This window comes from Lissotriton helveticus, chromosome 8, assembly GCF_964261635.1.
Source record: "Lissotriton helveticus chromosome 8, aLisHel1.1, whole genome shotgun sequence".
NCBI classification, from domain to species: domain Eukaryota; kingdom Metazoa; phylum Chordata; class Amphibia; order Caudata; family Salamandridae; genus Lissotriton; species Lissotriton helveticus.
In genome coordinates this window covers 121865989-121884249 of record NC_136069.1, presented here as the reverse complement: position 1 = coordinate 121884249, position 18261 = coordinate 121865989, and the positions used below count along the sequence as shown (strand labels likewise).

The following is an 18261-nucleotide window of genomic DNA, read 5'->3' as shown; positions in this document are numbered from 1 at the left end:
ACGTAAAGCCGCTTTGCGTGGCTTTAAACAGCCTTGTAAATATGGCCCTCTTTCACGTAGTAATCTGCATCAAAGGGGCGTGTCATGGGTGGTGGTGTGAGTGTTCCCACGCAACACCCATTGCTTTTTGACACCCAAAAGTCTGACACTCTGGGAATCGGAATCTGTTGGGGGCTTTTGTAACTCTCTAATTTCCAGGAGACCTGACTTGGCACCATTTATTATAGGTACCAATGTGAGAGTCTGCACAACACATAATCCCAACCCCTGTGCAAGAAGGTTTCAGGTTACTAATAATCAGACCCTAATCAGACACAAAAACTCAGAGGACACCCTGCACCCCAAGAAGTGCTGATCAATGCATAAGCGTTCCTGTTAGAATTATTATACCATTCATTTATGCATTCAACCCACAACCATCTAGATTTCCTGTACGACAATCACTTGTTCATCAAACCTTTGCTTCTCCTTTATCTCTGAGACACTAGAACAGGACAACATTATGCTAGAATAGGACAACATTTTGCTGGCCAGGTCTGTTGAGAAAAGTGTGAGCAAAAAAGACAAAAAACAAAAAACAAGGAATATCAAGGATTTATCGGAAGACAGAGAAAAACTATGAAACCTAGCGGTAAGAGGCACAAAGCTATTTCTGTGTTATACTCCTGGATCCTTAGGAGTAAGTTAGATCTAAGTTGTGAGCAAGACACAACTACTCAAGGAAAACGTTGTAAATCCAGCCCTAGAAGAGAAGAAATAGGTAAAAATCGACCCCGCTGTGTGAGGCACCCGTGGAAAAAGAACCTGTGCTATTGATTTCCTGGTGTTGCACAGTTGAAAACTCTGCACTGACGCAGTGCAACTTTCCACAGGCCAACCAGTGCCTAAACTAAATTTAGCGCGTGGTGCAAGCATTTGTACCAACCAACTGTTGAAAAAACTGTATTTTTTTAATCAGCCTGTGCAAATATTATTTTTGCACTACTTCGGTTGCTTCAAATGTCAGTACAAACTTGAAGTGCATCATGACACATTTTCTGTCGATATTCCATTCAAAACTCGGGGGCATATTACCAACAAATAGCGATATTTATCACTAAGTAGAGTTAGCGACAATTTTTTTATTGCCACGCATCACGGGATTTTATCGCTGAGATAACGTGCTATTAGCAACGTTTATCTCAAAAGCGATAAAATTCCCGGCGATAGCGGAAAAATCTGTGAATATCGCTGAGAATACAGCGATATTCACGCATTATCGCTAACAGGGTCTTAGCCTTTATATCCACCTCCCATTGGATATAATGGCTCAGAACTGGTCTGAGCAGGTGTTAGTTTTTGGAGATATTCACGCTTAGCGCTATTATTTCTATCGCTACGCCTGTGATGGTAATGGGCGATAGCGATGTTAGCGACTTCTTTCAGTCGCTAACAGGTTGGGTACGCCCACTTTGCATGTCATTAGCGATAAATATCGCTGACATGCAAAGCGGGCCCCAAACCGCTCGCTATCGCCAACAAGCTGTCGCTAACTGCTGTTAGCGACAGCTTGCTAGTAGGGCGATAGTATTATCGTCGCTTAGCGGACGAAAACGGCCACTAAAGTGGCGAAAATTGCCTATCGCCCCCTTGATAAGATGCCCCTTGGATCGCTTTCAGAAAGCTTCTTTAATGCTGTTTTCCAACTTACAACGTGGAGAAAGCGGTGGTAAAAATCTTCCCAAAAATACATTTTCTATCCTACCTACCTTCAGTGTAAAATGACCTGGAGAACGCTGTGGCAGAAGCAGGAATAAAACTAGTAATGCTCTAGGCCATCTATTTTGATGTGGACGCAGACTGTAGCTACCTATGTAGCAGCGTGTGGGTAATGTACCCAAGGCCTTCTGAATATTTCTTGTGATCCCTATGCGCAGAAGCATCACATCGGACACTTTTTTACCTCTTTTTCTATTCTGTGTAGTAGTTCATTCTACTTCTTAAATATTTCCTACTTCCTGGCAGCCAATAGACCAATGCTTATAAGGGCTCTATTCCATCACAGACCGGCAGACTCATGGGGGTGCGGCGGTGGCGGTCTTCCAATCGTCCTATTACAATTAGTAATAGCCCTGGTGGCTGCACCGGCTGCCATTGCCCCACCGCAGCCACCAGGGAACCGCCGTTTCCTGGCGGTGTTGCACTGGTAAGGAGGCCGCATTATGCTTGTCCCGCCAAGCAAATTACGAGTTTCCGCCCCACCATGGTTTTCATGGTGGTTCCTCCTCCTTGAAAACCGTGGCAGAGAGGAAACAAAGGGGGCCTTACAAGGGCCCTTGTGTCATGGGGTGCATGCAAGGGGAACAACATGTGCCCCCATGTGTACATGCACCATAATTCCTGCACGACATGGACTTTAGAGTCCATGCCATGCAGGAACTGTTTTTGGCATTCCCATGGCGGTACCCATTTTCAGGGCACCGCCATGGGAACGTAAAAAAAAAGCCCGCCAGACAAGAGAAATGGGTTTGGCAGTGTGGGGCAGACCAGGTGCCGCACCGGCAAACTCATAATCAGGCCCTCAAACGCTGCTTTCTCCCATTAAATCAATGGGCCATATTTACAAACCTTTTGTGCTGGATTTGCATCACAAAAATAAAGCAAGCTAAGGAAAAACTTTTCCTGTTAGATTTACTTTCCAGTGCAAAACATGTGCTGGAAAGTTGCTTAAAAGTAACTCAAAGCCGTGCAAAGCTCTGCTTTTCGTTACTCTGCACCAGAGGGGCGTTATATAGTTGTTCCCGTGCTACCACCCATGCTTTTGTATGCTAAACCCTATCTACAAACAATAGCAGACAGGGTTTTGCACCACAGGATAAGGAAAATTTAAAGGAGCCATTAAAAAGATAAATACTATTATTTCTCCTTTCTTTTCTGACTTTGCATGTGTGCTGCACTGTACAGCACCCATGCATGGTAAGAAAAGTATCGAAGTTAGTCTAAGTATTGTATTTTGTACTTCCAGTACAAATCCTATGCTAGACTCAGGCACATACCCTTGCCCTACTGAGCAAAGGTGTGTGAGTGGCGCACGGTTGCCTGATTGTGGGCCGGCGCTAGGGAGAGGGAGGCAGCGTGACATTTGTCTATAGATGTTGCGCTGTCCTGCTCTCTCCTTGTCATGCAACACAGCAACTTTAGTTGTTGCACTGTGTTGCCTAGCATCTTTCTAAATCGGGTCCTACAAGTTAACTTGAATATTGCTGTACCGTCTGATCTCTATTGGAACTATTGTGATGCCCTTTTCTTTACTACAATCAATTCCATCCCACAGATGGCATAGGGTCCCTTTCTACTACTAGTATTTCTATCATTATTACTAATATTGATTTGGTGGTATTTATACTTTGACCCTGAATACAATTTCTATAAAATAATTGTCTGATTTCAGGTCTTTAAACCCAAGCTTAGTGTGAAGTCCTATTTCTCACAAGGGCCCATATTAGAAGTATGCAGTGGAGGAAAAGTACTCTTTTCAGTCAACCGTGGTTGGGTAGGCATAGGCACGTGTGTTGTCTGTTCGCCCTGTGCCATCACAATGAGGATTTCGCTGATCTTTACTAACCTCTGAACACAAGCTTATATAAGGTAACTCTTTGCTACAAATAAACTTTCTTTTCTTCACCTTGGATGTATGTGGTGTCTCTTGCTCCACCTACATCAATGCAAAATTTTTGCCTATTGGCGCTCCCTATCCCTGAGTATGAGGCCATTGGAGTCGGTCACTCAATTCTACAAATGGGTGACTGTTATGCAATATATGGTTGTAGGTGTGTGAGATTTTGTGTGGTTTTACACACATACATATATATGTGCATACATGTATATATATTATGTGTGTGTATACATGTGTACATGTATACAATTATGTATGTGCGCACGCACTCACACACACATATATATGTATATACACATATACATATGTTGCTTTAAGACGAGGTCTGGTGTGCAGCTGTGTAGAAGAGATTCTGAGAGCTGTCCCCACATTCAAGTATTTTTGCATTTTAATTTTGCATTCCCCCATGTGCGCCTACCTGCAATAGCCACCTCACTCTTGTAATCCTTGCTCCAATACAAAACTGCTTGCAGCATAAGTGATCACAATATTTATGTTCAGAAGGTGGCCGGCCATATTACACAATTTGTTCTCATAATTAATGCAAATATATACACACACACAAGAACTTTGCATATATTTTTCATTATTTCAATGTGCTTATTGTTATTTTCTCTTTTATGGTGCACAATTTGAAAACATAGAGTAGCCTAGCTTTGTTTTTTTTTTTTACTGCTTTATCAAGTTCATATATAGACTGTTTGTGCACTTAGTTAATGGCTTCTTGTTACTTCGGTATGCCGACACAACAATGGGGCCGACATTTGCACCTGACCGGGTTGTTGTGTTATGTTAGGTTTGCTTATAAAGCGCACGTGTCACACCAGCTGGTGCCTCTCGGCACTATAGCAGCTCCAAGATTGGCCAAACCCAGAGTGGAAGGTTTCAGACAGCTAAAAGAGCCAGATCTAGAGGAATATCTTAAACTGCCTAATAGAAAACCATGGAACCAAAACTAACTTTCAACATCATTCCTTCAAAATGAAAGTTTTCCAGACGTCTGCTCAACAAATTCCTTCGTCGGCATTTCTGTTGGCTTTTTTTAAAAGAAACAAAATGTAACCACTGCTAGCACACAAAATAAGAGAAAAGTAAAGGAAGTTAGTTTGGCGTTATATAAAAAGTGGTCTGTGCATGGCAGAATGAGGGCTTAAGCGTGTTTTGCTTTTCCCGCTTCTTTGCATTTCTTGGCACTATAAAATCCAGATTCTCCATGTGTGGTTGCTTTAATGCAACTACTCGTGCAATGTTGCCCACCATGGTATCTGTTGGGTGGCAGGCTTAAATCCTTTCCACCGAATACCACCGTCCACATTGTAGTAACCCTCCCATTGACCTGTCAATGGGAAAGCAGCAGCCAGACACATCTCTCAGCAGTGCCTTTGTCATTGAGTGCAGCATCTTAAGTCCCCCTTTGAACTCTCCCACCATCCCCTTCCCTACACCAGGGACCCAGCACTGCTCTGAGCAGGCACCATCACAGGCACTCCACCAATCCGTTCAAGCGTTGCTTGGCTCACTGCGTAAGAGCGCGTGTGCGGCTGCTTGGACTTCCGGCTGACCGAGCCGTTACTCCTGGGTCTTGCTTTGGGTGAAGGCGCAGAGTTGGCAGTCACAACCAGCATCTTAGGGGGTGGCTGCGGCGGTTGCCCCCCATTGGCATAGGCTGTTCCCGTGGGACCAGTGCCTGAGCGAGCGGAGAAGGACTGGTGTGATGAGTTGTTGCCGTTGAGGCGCGTGAATGACCCGGTGGCGTAGTTTGGCTTGGGGTTGCTCCAGTACTGGCTGTTGTACGTATTGGATGATGTGAGTGTGTCGTTCTCCGAGGAGGAAGCATCAGCTTGGAATGCCCTCTTGGAAGCGGAGCGTTTAGGGGGAAGGTCGTCTTCTCTAAGGAGAAAAAAACAAAATACTTGTTTTAAAGAAGAGCAAATATTAGGCCATCAAAATTGTATTTCTTAAATTTGGAAGATAGTAAATTTTTATGGATTTACTAAAGCAAAAACGGACCTGGTATTAATGTATTATCTGGACAAGGTGTCAGGGAGAGCATGCAAGGACGATAAGACCAAAAATATAGTGGGTGTTCCCAAAAAAAGCACACTTCAATTGAAATCCTTTACCACACTAGACTAGAAGACTCTTCTTAAGAGCAAATAAATACCAAAGTCTCTGTGAGGACATGTCTGGGGTATAGCTCAGGCAGTGAGATTCGGAGGAAAGGGGGGTTCGCCAATCTTCCTAAATAAAAAAAACAGTATACCAAGGGTGGAGGGATGACCGAGGTTGTTATACACTATTCCCATGAGGAACAGGTTCACAACTGATTTCCATTAGGTGGGCTTTTGTCTAAGTTCGTGATAAAAAATAAAAAAAAACACATTTTATGGTTTTATTTTTTTTATTGTATTTCGAGTAACAATAGACATATTACAGGTGGCTTAGAGCCACCAGCTGAGGTAATTGCAACAGTGAACTGACCCCCTGACTCCCCCCACACACCCAACCACCCCAGACCTGGTTACATATGCAAAGAGGTGAGAAAAAAGGGAGCCAAATCCTCCAACACCCGTCCGGAATCAATGATTATGTGTTGGTGGTGTGACGGACTCTGACAAGCGGAGTAAGCATCAGTATTTAGGGCAGGTGAGTTCACGTCATCAGAAGGGTTAAGAAGGGCTTCCAAAGCTTGGGGAATGCTGAGCTTTGATTCATCAATGTGAGGGTGTTTCGCTCTAATTCCATTATATACCAGAGTCTGTCTAACCAGCCCTGATGTGTAGGAATATTTCAGGTGCCCCAGTGCATTAATATCTTCTTAAGGGCTGCCAGGAATGCTAGACCTATCTTTCTGCTTCTACAGACCTTTAATGGGAAAGTGAGTGTGTTAGGGAGGCAGAGGAGAATATATGCTGGGAATCTAGGGATTTCTGTGTCTTGGTGCGTGTCTATGTCATTAAGAACCTGAGAAAAACCAAAGGTGGTGATGGACGGAGCGTTGACAATACAAACACTCACCCCCAGTCAACTGATCTGGGTTTAATCCATCACCGTTCTTTAGCTCACTCCGCCATCCCAGTTCAGACATGGCCATATGCAAATCAGTCTGACCCTGTGCCTCATGGGAACAGTCCAGCCCGAACTGCCAAGCCATGTCTTCCCTGGACCGGAATCAAGCTTCCTAGGACCGGTTTCTGGCATTTCAGCCGTCTTCAGCCAGGCATTTCCATAGAATGTGTAGTAAAGTTCCTGAGGAACCACATAGGCGCCAACAATCAAGTAATTTAGATGGAGTACATTTATGTAAACTACTAGGGGTGAGGTACCAGTACGTTGTAATTTTAGTGGCCGTTTCAACGCGTGGGATGTTATGAGCTGTGTGCCGGGCGCGCTAGTAGATTTCGTCCCATTCCTTCATGGACAGCTCCCTCCCTATCTCTGACTCCCACCGCCGTTGGTCCGGGGATTTCGCAATTGGGCGCGCAGGGGTCAGGTGCCTATACAAATGAGTGATGAGGCGTGTGATTGTCGTGCTAGAAAGTAGCCAGCATTCGTATGGGGTGAGGTGTCGTTCTGCCCCTGGGCGGACTGTTGGATGCATCATCTAAAGGCAGATCTGGGTGTAATGCCATCTCTCTCCTTCGGGAAGTTCATGTTCTAGGGAGACGGATTTGACCCGGATGGGACCTTCTGTGTCAAACAGATGCCCCACCGATCTCCATCCTGCTTGGGTCCAGCTGTGGAACCTTGGGTCCAGCTGTGGAACCTAGGGTCCGTTAGGGCCGAAGTAAAGGCAGGATGCCCTACAATGGGTGTTAGGGGAGAGGGAAAGGAAATGAGATGCCTATGAGTCACCACCTTGTACCAGGCTGCTAGAGCTTGCTTGGTGATAGAAGAGAGATATAAGTTAGCAAGGCCTGCGCTTTTTGGGAGAAAAGGAATCTTCCATAAGGGCTGCCCTGCAAGCACTTTTTCCATAAATAGCCAGTGATTTTCCGACTCTCTGCGTGACCATTAGACAAAGATTCTTAGCTGCGCTGCCTTGTAATAACGAACAAGGTCTGGAACCCCCAAACCAGCCTCCGAAGGAGACCTGTAGGCTAAATCTCTGCAGAGTCTGAGACGTTTACCTGCCCAGACAAAATAATTCAAATCATCCTGAAGTGATCGAATTGAGCCTGGGGGTTTTTCTAATGGCAATACTTGAAATAGATATAAGATCCGGGGTAAGATTGCCATATTCACTGCGGCTATCCTCCCAAGCCAGGAGAGAGAGTGTTGCTGCCAGTGACTCAGGTCGGAGCGAATCTGCTGGGCCAGAGCGCAGTAGTTGAGGGACACTGTCTCAGATATCGTGGGGGTGATCTGGAGTCCCAGGCACCTGATGTGTGAAGTAGCCCACTGGAGACGGAAGGCCTGTTGAAGTATAGTTAACAACTGTTGTGGCATTGTTCGGTTTAGGGCTTGTGACTTCAGGATATTCATTTTGAAACCTGCTACTTGGCCAAAGGTTGTGAGTTCGTCGAGGAAGGCCGGCAACGATGAGGCTGGGTCCTCCAGCGTCGCCAGAACATCATCGACGTGCAAGCTGATTGTGTGGAAGTTCATGTCAAACTTAATTCCCTTAAATGCAGTGTGGGATCGGACTCTGTGGGACATGGGCTGCATATATAGGGCACAGAGTAACGGTGATAGTGGGCACCCTTATCTGGTGCCCCTAATAATTGTGAATGGAGTGGAAGAATGGGCATTTATCCAAATGACTGCGGTAGGGCCGTCATAGGTGCTAGAGATCCACCTCCTAAACCAGTCTCCTATACCAAAATGCTCCAAGGTGGCCTCGAGATAGGGCCAGTTGACTCTGTTGAACGCTTTCTCAGCGTCGACCGATTAGAGCATAAGTTCTTGGCCATGTCTCTGAGCCTTATCTATGAGGTGGAGGACCCTGTGTGTGTTGTCACTGTATTGACGTTGTGGGACAAACCCTGCCTGATCCGGGTCAATGAGGCCCACAATAAGGGGTTGAGTCAAGCCGCTAAGATACCTGTGAATATTTTAAGATCAACATTTAGAAGGGAAATCGGTCTGTACGAGGAGCAATGGGCCTTATTTTTCCCCGGATTCGGGATCACTGCGATAGAGGCAATTTTCATCTATGGGGGGAGGGACGCCGAGGTCCTAAGGGCGTTAAAGAGACGAGTAAGGAGGGGTGCAAGGATCGGGTAGAATGTTTTATAAAAGATGGCTGGAAAGCCATCAGGCCCAGGGGATTTAGGAAGCTTAAGTTGGGCTATACATGCACTGACCTTCTTCCCTTTTTTCCGAGGTGAGGGTGGATGTATATGCTTCCTGGAGGTATGAAGGGATTCCCTCTGGCTGGAGGCTCTGTGCTGCATATACCTTTTGATAGTAGTCTCTAAATGTCTCTGCTATATGGAAATCTTTGGTCTGTGCCAGGCCCTCTGGGCCCGATTCACAAAATGAACTTAAGACTCATTCCTAAACTTACTACTATTTTGGTATTCACAGAATGCACTTACTACTTTTGGCATTCACAGAATGAACTTACTACTTTTGGTATTCACAGAAGTTAGGATTTTGTCTTAAGTTTGTCTTAAGACAAACTTAAGACAAACTTAAGGCAGACTTAAGATCCCCCCCCCCCCCCGGCCGGTCAGTGATCCTGCAGGTGGGCCCGGCGTTCAGGTATGTAGGGAGCGCAGATCTGAGCAAGCGGCGACCAGCGTGGATCCCACACCCATTGCCCTGGTGTGCACTGGTGTAGTGTTCGTGCCCCCCCTGGCAGTGGACTATCAGCTCCTTCTGTGGTAGGTAGGGATCAGCACCAAAGTAACCAGGGAGGCTCCCAGCGGTTGATGTTGCCTGTGTGTCTCCTAGGGGACTCCTCCTCTTGCAGTGCTACTCAAGGCCCTGGTGCAACAGCTCCTCAGGGTAAACCACAGCGCCGGGCCTCGTCTCAAACCACGTCGGCCGTGGGCTCTCCCCCTCAACTCCTCACCTTCGTGTCTGGGGGCAGGCTACCGCCTCGGTTGATCGTGCCTTCCCTCGCATCTACAAATCACTGTGATCCCGCTCCCCCCGGCACATCACCAACTCAGCCGTCCAAAGGGACAGGTGTCAGGCAGAGCATTGTCATCAGAAACCGCGGGCCAGGGCTTCTCACTATCGTCCAAACGACGCTGCGGTCGGTAGGGGAGTACCTGCCGGGGCGGTGACGTGGGGAGCGGGAGGGGCAGGGTGGGGGTTACTAATTTATGGATAATGGAGGTTTGCAGGTAAGTAAACATTTAAATAAATCAAACAAATTTTGTTGCGCGCACTGCATTGCATTTGGGGATGCAGTGCGCGCAACGAAATTCATTTGATTTATTTAAATGTTTACTTACCTGCAAACCCCAATTATCCATTAATTACTTACCCCCACCCTGCCCCTCCCCCTCCCCACGTCACCGCCCGGCAGGTACTCCCCTACCGACCGCGGCTGACCATTCGACTCTGGGCAATAGCTCACTCTGGGGTAATTGTTCGCGCTTTACAAATACTGGACCTATGGGGGAGTCACTACCAGAAGTCACTGGTTGTGTAACACAGCATAATACTATGTGCAGTGGCTGAGTTTGCTCTCCATTTCCTGCAGCCCTGACCTCAGACACTCAAGTCCTCCCACACATCCCTCCCTGGTGTTAGAACTAGCGTGAGAGTATTCTGGAAAAGTGTGATTATTTTTATACTCTCAGCGTTCGCTCCTTCTTCACTTTCAAGAATGTATACCTATTTTTATCATTTTATTGTATTATATCATTTACACATATAAGTTACTGTTTTATAGTTAAATTTACATTGCCTATTGGAGGATGGGGATTTGAAGTAATGCATTAAGGGGCAGATTTAGAAGCCCCTTGCGCCACTTTTGCGTCACTTTTAACATGGGGAAAGTGACGCAAAAGTGGCGCAAGGGGCTTGTAAATCTGCCCCTAAGTCGCTGGTTATGAGTTGGTTGCTGTTTTCCACTACGCAGAGGTCCCAATTCTGAGTTATGTGGTATTTACGCGACTCAGTAATTAAATGATGTGTGAAACATCCCACCCATTGGTAATTAAATTATAAGGGCAAACCTGCTGGAATTTAACAGAGGAAAACAGGGCCCTCATTTATGAGGCCTTGCGTGAGTTTTGCGCCGCCGGTGCGTCACTTTTTGTGACGCACCAGCGGCGTAAAAAATGCGCCTTGTTACGCCATATTTAAAAAGTGACGCATCTAGGTAGATGCGTCACTTTTTAAACCCCTGCGCTACATTACACCTGCGTCAGGTATAATGTATGCAAAGGGGGCGTTCACACGTAAAAAGCCTCGTAATAGTGACGCAGTGAAATCTATGAGATTTCACTGCGTCACTTTTGGGACGCTGTTGCGTCAAAATCTTGCGCCTGCCTCACAGCAGGCGTAAGACTGACGCAAGCCCTTTCACATGGGGCTTTCCCCATGTGAAAGGAAGCATTGCTGGAGTTGCGTCACTTTTGTGACACACCCCAGCAATGCGTGACTTTTGCGCTTACAGATACGTCAGAAATACTGACGTATCTGTAACTCCTTGCGACATGATGCGCCATACATTAAATATGACGCATCACTCATGTCGCAAGGAGTGCGCAGTGAAAAGTGACGCATCGCTGTTTTCACGCAGCGATGCGTCACTTTTCATAAATGAGGGCCCAGGTATTTACCATAACATACAGATTCTGGTACAGTAAAGATTTTGGTGCAGTAAGAACTAGCGTTCACGCTTTAGTCCCCAAAAACTTGGAATACGTGCCATTTTTAGCACCCGAATAATTCCGAACACAGCACCAGCTTCTTTAAACCCAAGTCATAATCAGGACATAAAAATGATGACTGATGTAAACAGTGCAAGACAGCTAATGAGCAGCAGAGGGCAGCAAAGGCAAGAGATACAGGAAGTCGATTCTCACCAGTCCCTGACAATCCAAATCACAGCTGAACACAATAAATACCGGTTTTCTAAAAGCAACGGGGAGGTGGAAGTAGAGGAGTAGCCAGCATGGTAGGGGCAAACTGAATAAAAATCGGCGAGTCGGGAGCGTGGGGCGTGCTTGAGAGGATTTGCGGAGAAATATCATTGTGGCGAATGTTGCTTGTGTAGATACACCTTAAGCCAGAAACGTTAGTCAAAACTGCAGGATTTAAGTGAGGGAGTTGAGGGGTCTCCCACAAGGACATATTGAGAAATGTTTTCGCAATTGTAAGCTCCTTAGGGCGCTAAAACCTGTCAAAACATAATAGGATTTAAAGATTACTTTATGAAGTGGGGAAAGAAAAAAGCCCATTGCTTTCAGCAGCGATGTGAGTTAAATGACTGATGTGAGCAAGCCCCTGTCCACTAGGCAGCACTGCACATGCATTCTGTGATTATGTTCTTGTTCCTTGATAATCTTGAGACATAATGATAAAAAAATAAACTATTAGTTTTATTTTCAAAGAAGTTACTATTTAGAAGGGTTTCACTTTGTTTGCCCTGCTTATAGACAACTTTAGCTGTCACTTGGCAACAGGCCTATTTAATCCAATGTGGATTTAGAGTCAGGGCCACTGGAATTATGCGGCAGAGCGGCACTAAATTACCCGTAAGCGCTCACTAAAGTATGCAGCAAGAAAAGACAAATTATGTGGCATAACGCAACACATTTTTTTATGCTATTACTTCATTATTTTGTCATTTTTACATATGAAAAAGCGGCCTGTGCTAAGATTTTACCTCATTAGTGCCACTTTAACAACAAAATACAGACAAAAGAAACCAAAAGATCACCAGTTAACCTTTGCAAAGCGCCTTCCACTGCGCACAAACCCACATCGCCACGTTTTTAGTAACTTTTGGTTTGTTTGAGCTAGAAACATTTTTTTTGTTACAATCTAAAGATTATTCAGCAGATGATGGATTATGTGGCAAATGCGGCAACTCCATAATTATGTGAAAACGCAGCTGAATCGCATTATTCCATTGGCCCTGTAGGCTTCGGGTGCTCATATTTTGATGGGATTCTTGTTTGCTTCAGTTCCCTTCTCCTGATGCGATGCACTTCATCTCTATTCTTATGTGTGTACCACCCAACGAGCATTTGGATCTCATAGTTTTTGTTTGGATGAGTTGTGTCCTTCACTTGCTGATGTCAAGACCTTACACTGCCGTGCACGCGAGACGTATTTTCTCTCCCTCTCCTTGTTCTCCTTGCTCCCCACTGCATTCCCGCATACTGCTCTCTGTGGGCCTCATTCATGAAAAATGACGCATCGCTGCGTGAAAACAGCGATGCATCACTTTTCACTGCGCCCTCCTTGCGACACCAATGATGCGTCATAGTTACAGTATGACGCATCATGGCGCAAGGAGTTACAGATACGTCAGTATTTCTGACGTATCTGTATGGCGCAAAAGTGACACATTGCTGGAGTGTGTCACAAAAGTGACACAACTCCAGCAATGTGTGGCCTGCGCCAGTCTTACGCCTGCTGTGAGGCAGGCGTAAGAAATTGACGCATTTGTGTCCTTGAAGTGGCGCAGTGAATTCTTATAGATTTCACTGCGTCACTTCTATGACCCTTTCTTCCGTCAGAACGCCCCCCTGCATACATTATGCCTGGTGTAGGCATAATGTGGTGTAGGCATAATGTAGCGCAGGGGTTTACAAAGTGACGCATCTACCTAGATGCATCACTTTGTAAATATGGTGCAACAAGGCACATTTTTTATGCTGCTGGTGCGTCACAGAAAGTGACGCACCAGCGGCATAAAAGTGACGCACGGCCTCATAAATGAGGCCCCGTATCTGTAAGTCAACTGCCTCTCAGCATCCGTCTGCCACCTGCTGCTAACACAGCAGAAGCGGGCCACCTTGAAATGTGGTTTTAAAGCAGTCCAAGACCCAAATTGTGCATGTGCACACTCAAGTGGCCATCTTGAAATATGTTTTTTTTTCAACAAACTTAAAAAAAACCTTTCTAAGGAGGCTGTGGTGCGCGCACGTTAAACTGGCAGCCTTCGGTAATTCTTTTTCAAAACTGTTTTTATGAAACTGCTCCATGATTGCTGCCATGCAAGTCCACAAACAGCAGCAACTTGTACAGTAAAAAAGCATTTGGAAAGCCAAGAGGTATGTGTCCCTGTGCCACCTTCGTGGCCTGTTGGTTTTGCCAATGCTTTTTTCTGAGGTATTTGAGATGGCAGCGGCTTAGCACCAAGATTCAGTAAAACCTTTTGTAGAAAACATCTTCGTCACTGCTGGAGCATCTAAAAAATACTGGGCCTCATTTACGGAAAGTGACGCATCGCTGCGTGAAAACAGCGATGCGTCACTTTTCATTGCGCCCTCCTTGCGACATGCTGGATGCGTCATATTTACAATATAACGTATCATGTCGCAAGGAGTTACAGATACGTCAGTTTTGCTGACGTATCTGTAGGCACAAAAATGAAGCATTGCTGGAGTGTGTCACAAAAGTGACGCAACTTCAGCAATGGGTCATTTAACATGGGCAAGTCCCATTTCAATGTGCCTGCATCAGTCTTACGCCTGCTGTGAGGCAGGCATAAGATATTGACGCATTTGCGTCCTAGAAGTGGCGCAGTGAAATCTCATAGATTTTACTGCGTCACTTCTACGAGGCTTACTTGCGTCAGAATGCCCACCCTGCATACCTTATACCTGGCGCAGGTATAATGTGGCGCAAGGGTTCACAAAATGACGCATCTACCTAGATGCGTCACTTTCTAAATATGACGCAACATGCTGAATTTTTTACGCCACTGGTGCTTCACAAAAAGTGACGCACCGGCGGCGTAAAAGTGACGCAAGGGCTCATAAATGAGCCCCTTGGTATTTCTAAAGCTCAAACCTAGTCAAAATGCAGCAGAGTGCTGTACATGGTCAATGACAAGCATAGAGTCAACGTGAAAGAGAAGTAGCTCGATTGTGAGCAGTTCATGCACCATGATGTAGTGTTCTTTAAAAAGGTGAGTCTTCAACTCTTTCCTAAATTTGAAATGCTATGAGGCAGTCCTGATGGATACTGGAATGCTGTTCTAGATCCTGGGTGCATAGATGGAAAAGCCTGGTTGTCTTGTTTTTCCTTTTTACACTTCTTAGTCTGCAGTCTGATGGCGCCCTGGCTGTGTGTTATGCCGTTAAGGAATGTTACGGAATTCCTTCAAAAGTATTTTTTTTTTCTTAACACAAACTTTATTGGGTTTTTCCAGGTGCAACATTACATTGCTGAATAATAATTCCCTTCACAAGTGCTTTATTTATGCCTGAAATTTGAGTTATTTTCTGGTGAGTCACACCTGGGCAGGTGTTTTCAATAAATCTACTGCTAAACATGTAATTGGTGTTATCTTTAACACATTTTTGGCAATGTCCTGCCAGCCACAGTGACCGAGATGACCTGAGAAGCCACTGGACTACACCATTTTCATCGATGTCTCCTGCTGTCTGTCCCGTAAATGTGTTGTATGTTCTCTATACCAGATAAGTGACTCTGGGACACAATGTCATATTGGTATTAAGTGTTGCTCAAATGTGTACTGTTAAGTTGCATACTGTACTTATTGCTAAGTTAACCCTTGAATGTTTTGTAGGCGGTCTGGATCTTTTAGTAGCTCTGCGTGCCAATATTCTGTTGGATTTATTTTATTGACGACTGGTGAGCCAAGTGACTATGAGGGGTGTGCAGTCAGATTTTGTGCCATTGCAGCCACATTTGGACTCATCTTTTGTATAAACTTAGCCTCTCTCTACGACACATGCGTGACAAGCAAGGGAAACATATCACAAAATGTCTTCTTCTGGCACTTGACTGTGATGGCTGATGTGTACATAAGGAAGCTAAAGTAACATTGGAGAATAGATTCACAAAATAAGTGAACATTGTGATGATGAGGTACCAGTTTTACACTCAACTCCAAAGAATAGAGGAGTGAATTGATGAATTTGTTGTAAGGTTGCGTGAGCTCTCAATTGAATGAAAACGTGGTAGGGAACTTTAATTGTTCAATGTAAGGGCAAGACAATTCACGAAAGGTTGTGGGCAGCTAATAACCCAACACTACAAGAAGTTATTGACATTGCGAAAGTGGTTGAGGAGTCTGAGTTTTTTTATGTGAGAAATGGGAAAGTAACAGTTGTATTGAGGATATTACAGCTCTGGATAAAGTTAAAAAACAGGAAAGACACAGTTAGTTTGGTACTTAAGGGATCCAATGGAATACAGAAAAAGAACTTGTAATACCAAACTGACATTAAGATCCTGTTCCAAATGTGGTAGAAATTTCTAAAGGGGAATTCTAAATCTTGTTTTGTTATCAACAAGGAGTGTAGCAAGTAATGTATGTATGTATTGCGATTTATATAGCGCACGTATCACCCGAAGGCATCAAGGCGCTTGCCTTGGGAACCCATCCTGGTATTCCCCTGTGAGATAACCCCAGCAGGGTATCCACAAGGTGAAAGCCAGGCATCCCGCCGCGAGGGGCTGTAGTGGAGATTAAGCAAGCTATTGCCCAGAGTCGCAGAGTGTGAACCCGTGAGTCAAGTAGGCACCGGAACGAGAATTATGGAGTCCGTGGAATTTTTGAGCCCAAGTCCCACCGAGGCGGGGAATTGAACCCTGGTTCAGGACCGATCTCAGCTTCCGGGTCTGCCGCCTCTAACCCCTGAGCCACCCTTCTCCACAGTGTGGTCTTAAGGGTCGCTATGCACGAATGTGTATAGAGATTCGAAAATCGAAGGTAGGGGTCACTGAATAATTATGTGATGGTAAACTGGTTGATTAAGTGTTGAGCTTGGCACAAGATGATATTATGAAAGGGACAAAGAGTAGTTGAACTTATGGTTGATTCCGGGTCAATACACACAACTGTACCTAAAAGTATGTTTGTAAAAGTGTGGTTTGATATTAAATTGCTTCTGAAAGATATTTGTCTTGGAGGGTATCAGGGAGAGGAGATAGATAATTTAGTATTCTCTCTACTGTTAAATTTGAGACGAGGGAGCTTGATGATAAAGTGTATCTTTTTTTGTAGAGTTTTATATAGCGCGAACTAGACCCGAACCGAATCAGGTATCAGAGCGCTTTACATAGCACAAGTTACGTTTTTACATGAGGACACACACTTTCATTTTTTTAGGCACGGGGAGATTAAGTGATTTGCCCAGAATCACAGGAGGTTTTTGGCGTCGTTACCAAGACACGAACCTAGATCCCCAGGTCCGAGGTCGAGCGCCTTAGCCGTTAGGCCAAGGAACCATGGGGCATATTATCAAGGACAGGCGATACATTATCGCCACTTTTATCGGCAGGAAACTGGCCTTGATAATATGCTCTATGTATTCCAATCGAAGCCCATGTTAGATGTGAACACATGGGCTTCGATTGGAATTCATAGAGCATATTATCAAGGCCATTATCGACGCTTTATCGGCAGTTTCCTGCTAATAAAAGTGGCGATAATGTATCGCATGTCCTTGATAATATGCCCCCATGTTCCATGGAGGCACCTTTGACGCCATTGAATATTACATGTGACATATAGGTAGCTCAAGCAGGTAGTGTAATATGAAGTACCTAGGCAGATATGACTTTGACACTTTGAAACATGATATTCTGCCATAGAAGCAACTATGATACAGGGGAACAAAACAGGCTCACATAAAGGTAACTTTAGGTGGACACCTGGTGTGACAAATTTGTTTACCTCAGTGAGATGCCATAAGTGCAACTGGTATGCCCAGATGTGGGTCTTGTGGTCAATGTGCTACTGGAAGCAAGTAACACCCTACTGATGAGGCCTGAGTAAGCTAAATCTAGTCCAGCGTTTCTTGTGTTCCAGTTAGAGGGGCCCAGCCTTGTAGTTTGGATGATCTAGGATGATTTGCATATGATGGTTTCTGTCTCAGGAGGCATGGTGGGTATAAAAACATCTGACTGGAATGTGGGCCCGAGTAAGCAGCAGTGGCTGAGATTAATTCAAGCCTTCCACACATCACTTTTTTGTTTTCTTCAGTGCATCACCATAAGTATGTAGGTTATACCAAGGTGTGGAACCCATGCTTACATTCCCGCTGGAACCAAACTTCACCTTATTGAAAAGCCCCAAATAGGCTAAAACTGATACATGGCTGCTTGTTTTCCAAATCAGAGGTGACCTGGTCTGGCAGTGCAGACTGGACTTCCTACTAGACCACATGAAGGCTGATTTTCATACGGCTGGTTTCTCTCTGATGAGGCATAGTAGGCAAAACGCAATGGACTTTATTGCTGTCTGAGTAATTACCAGTGCCTGAGATTAATTCAAGCATTCCACTCATCACTTTTTGTTTTCCATAAATTTCCACTGAGAACATCAAGTGTGGTGCCATCAAAATGGAGAGCAGCAAAGTGACACTTTGCTTAGGGTGGCAACAATTCATGCACAAGTCCAACATGTTTCTAGAGACGGCTCCTTGACTGCACATGCCTCTGACCAGGTGTAATTCGAAAAAGTACATGGTGATAACTGTGGCACAGAAACT

At 45.1% G+C, this 18261-nt stretch overlaps 1 protein-coding gene across 1 annotated transcript in view; it reads right to left on the bottom strand.

Annotated features, from left to right (window-relative positions):
* Nucleotides 1-3343: 3343 nt before the first annotated feature.
* IGSF11 (immunoglobulin superfamily member 11) overlaps nucleotides 3344-18261 on the bottom strand; it is a 640837-nt gene continuing 625919 nt past the window's right edge. The window contains exon 7 of the mRNA XM_078655922.1: nucleotides 3344-5545. Coding sequence (XP_078512048.1) covers nucleotides 5095-5545 — 451 coding nt within the window. The 3' untranslated portion in view covers nucleotides 3344-5094. The remainder of the gene's footprint in view (nucleotides 5546-18261) is intronic.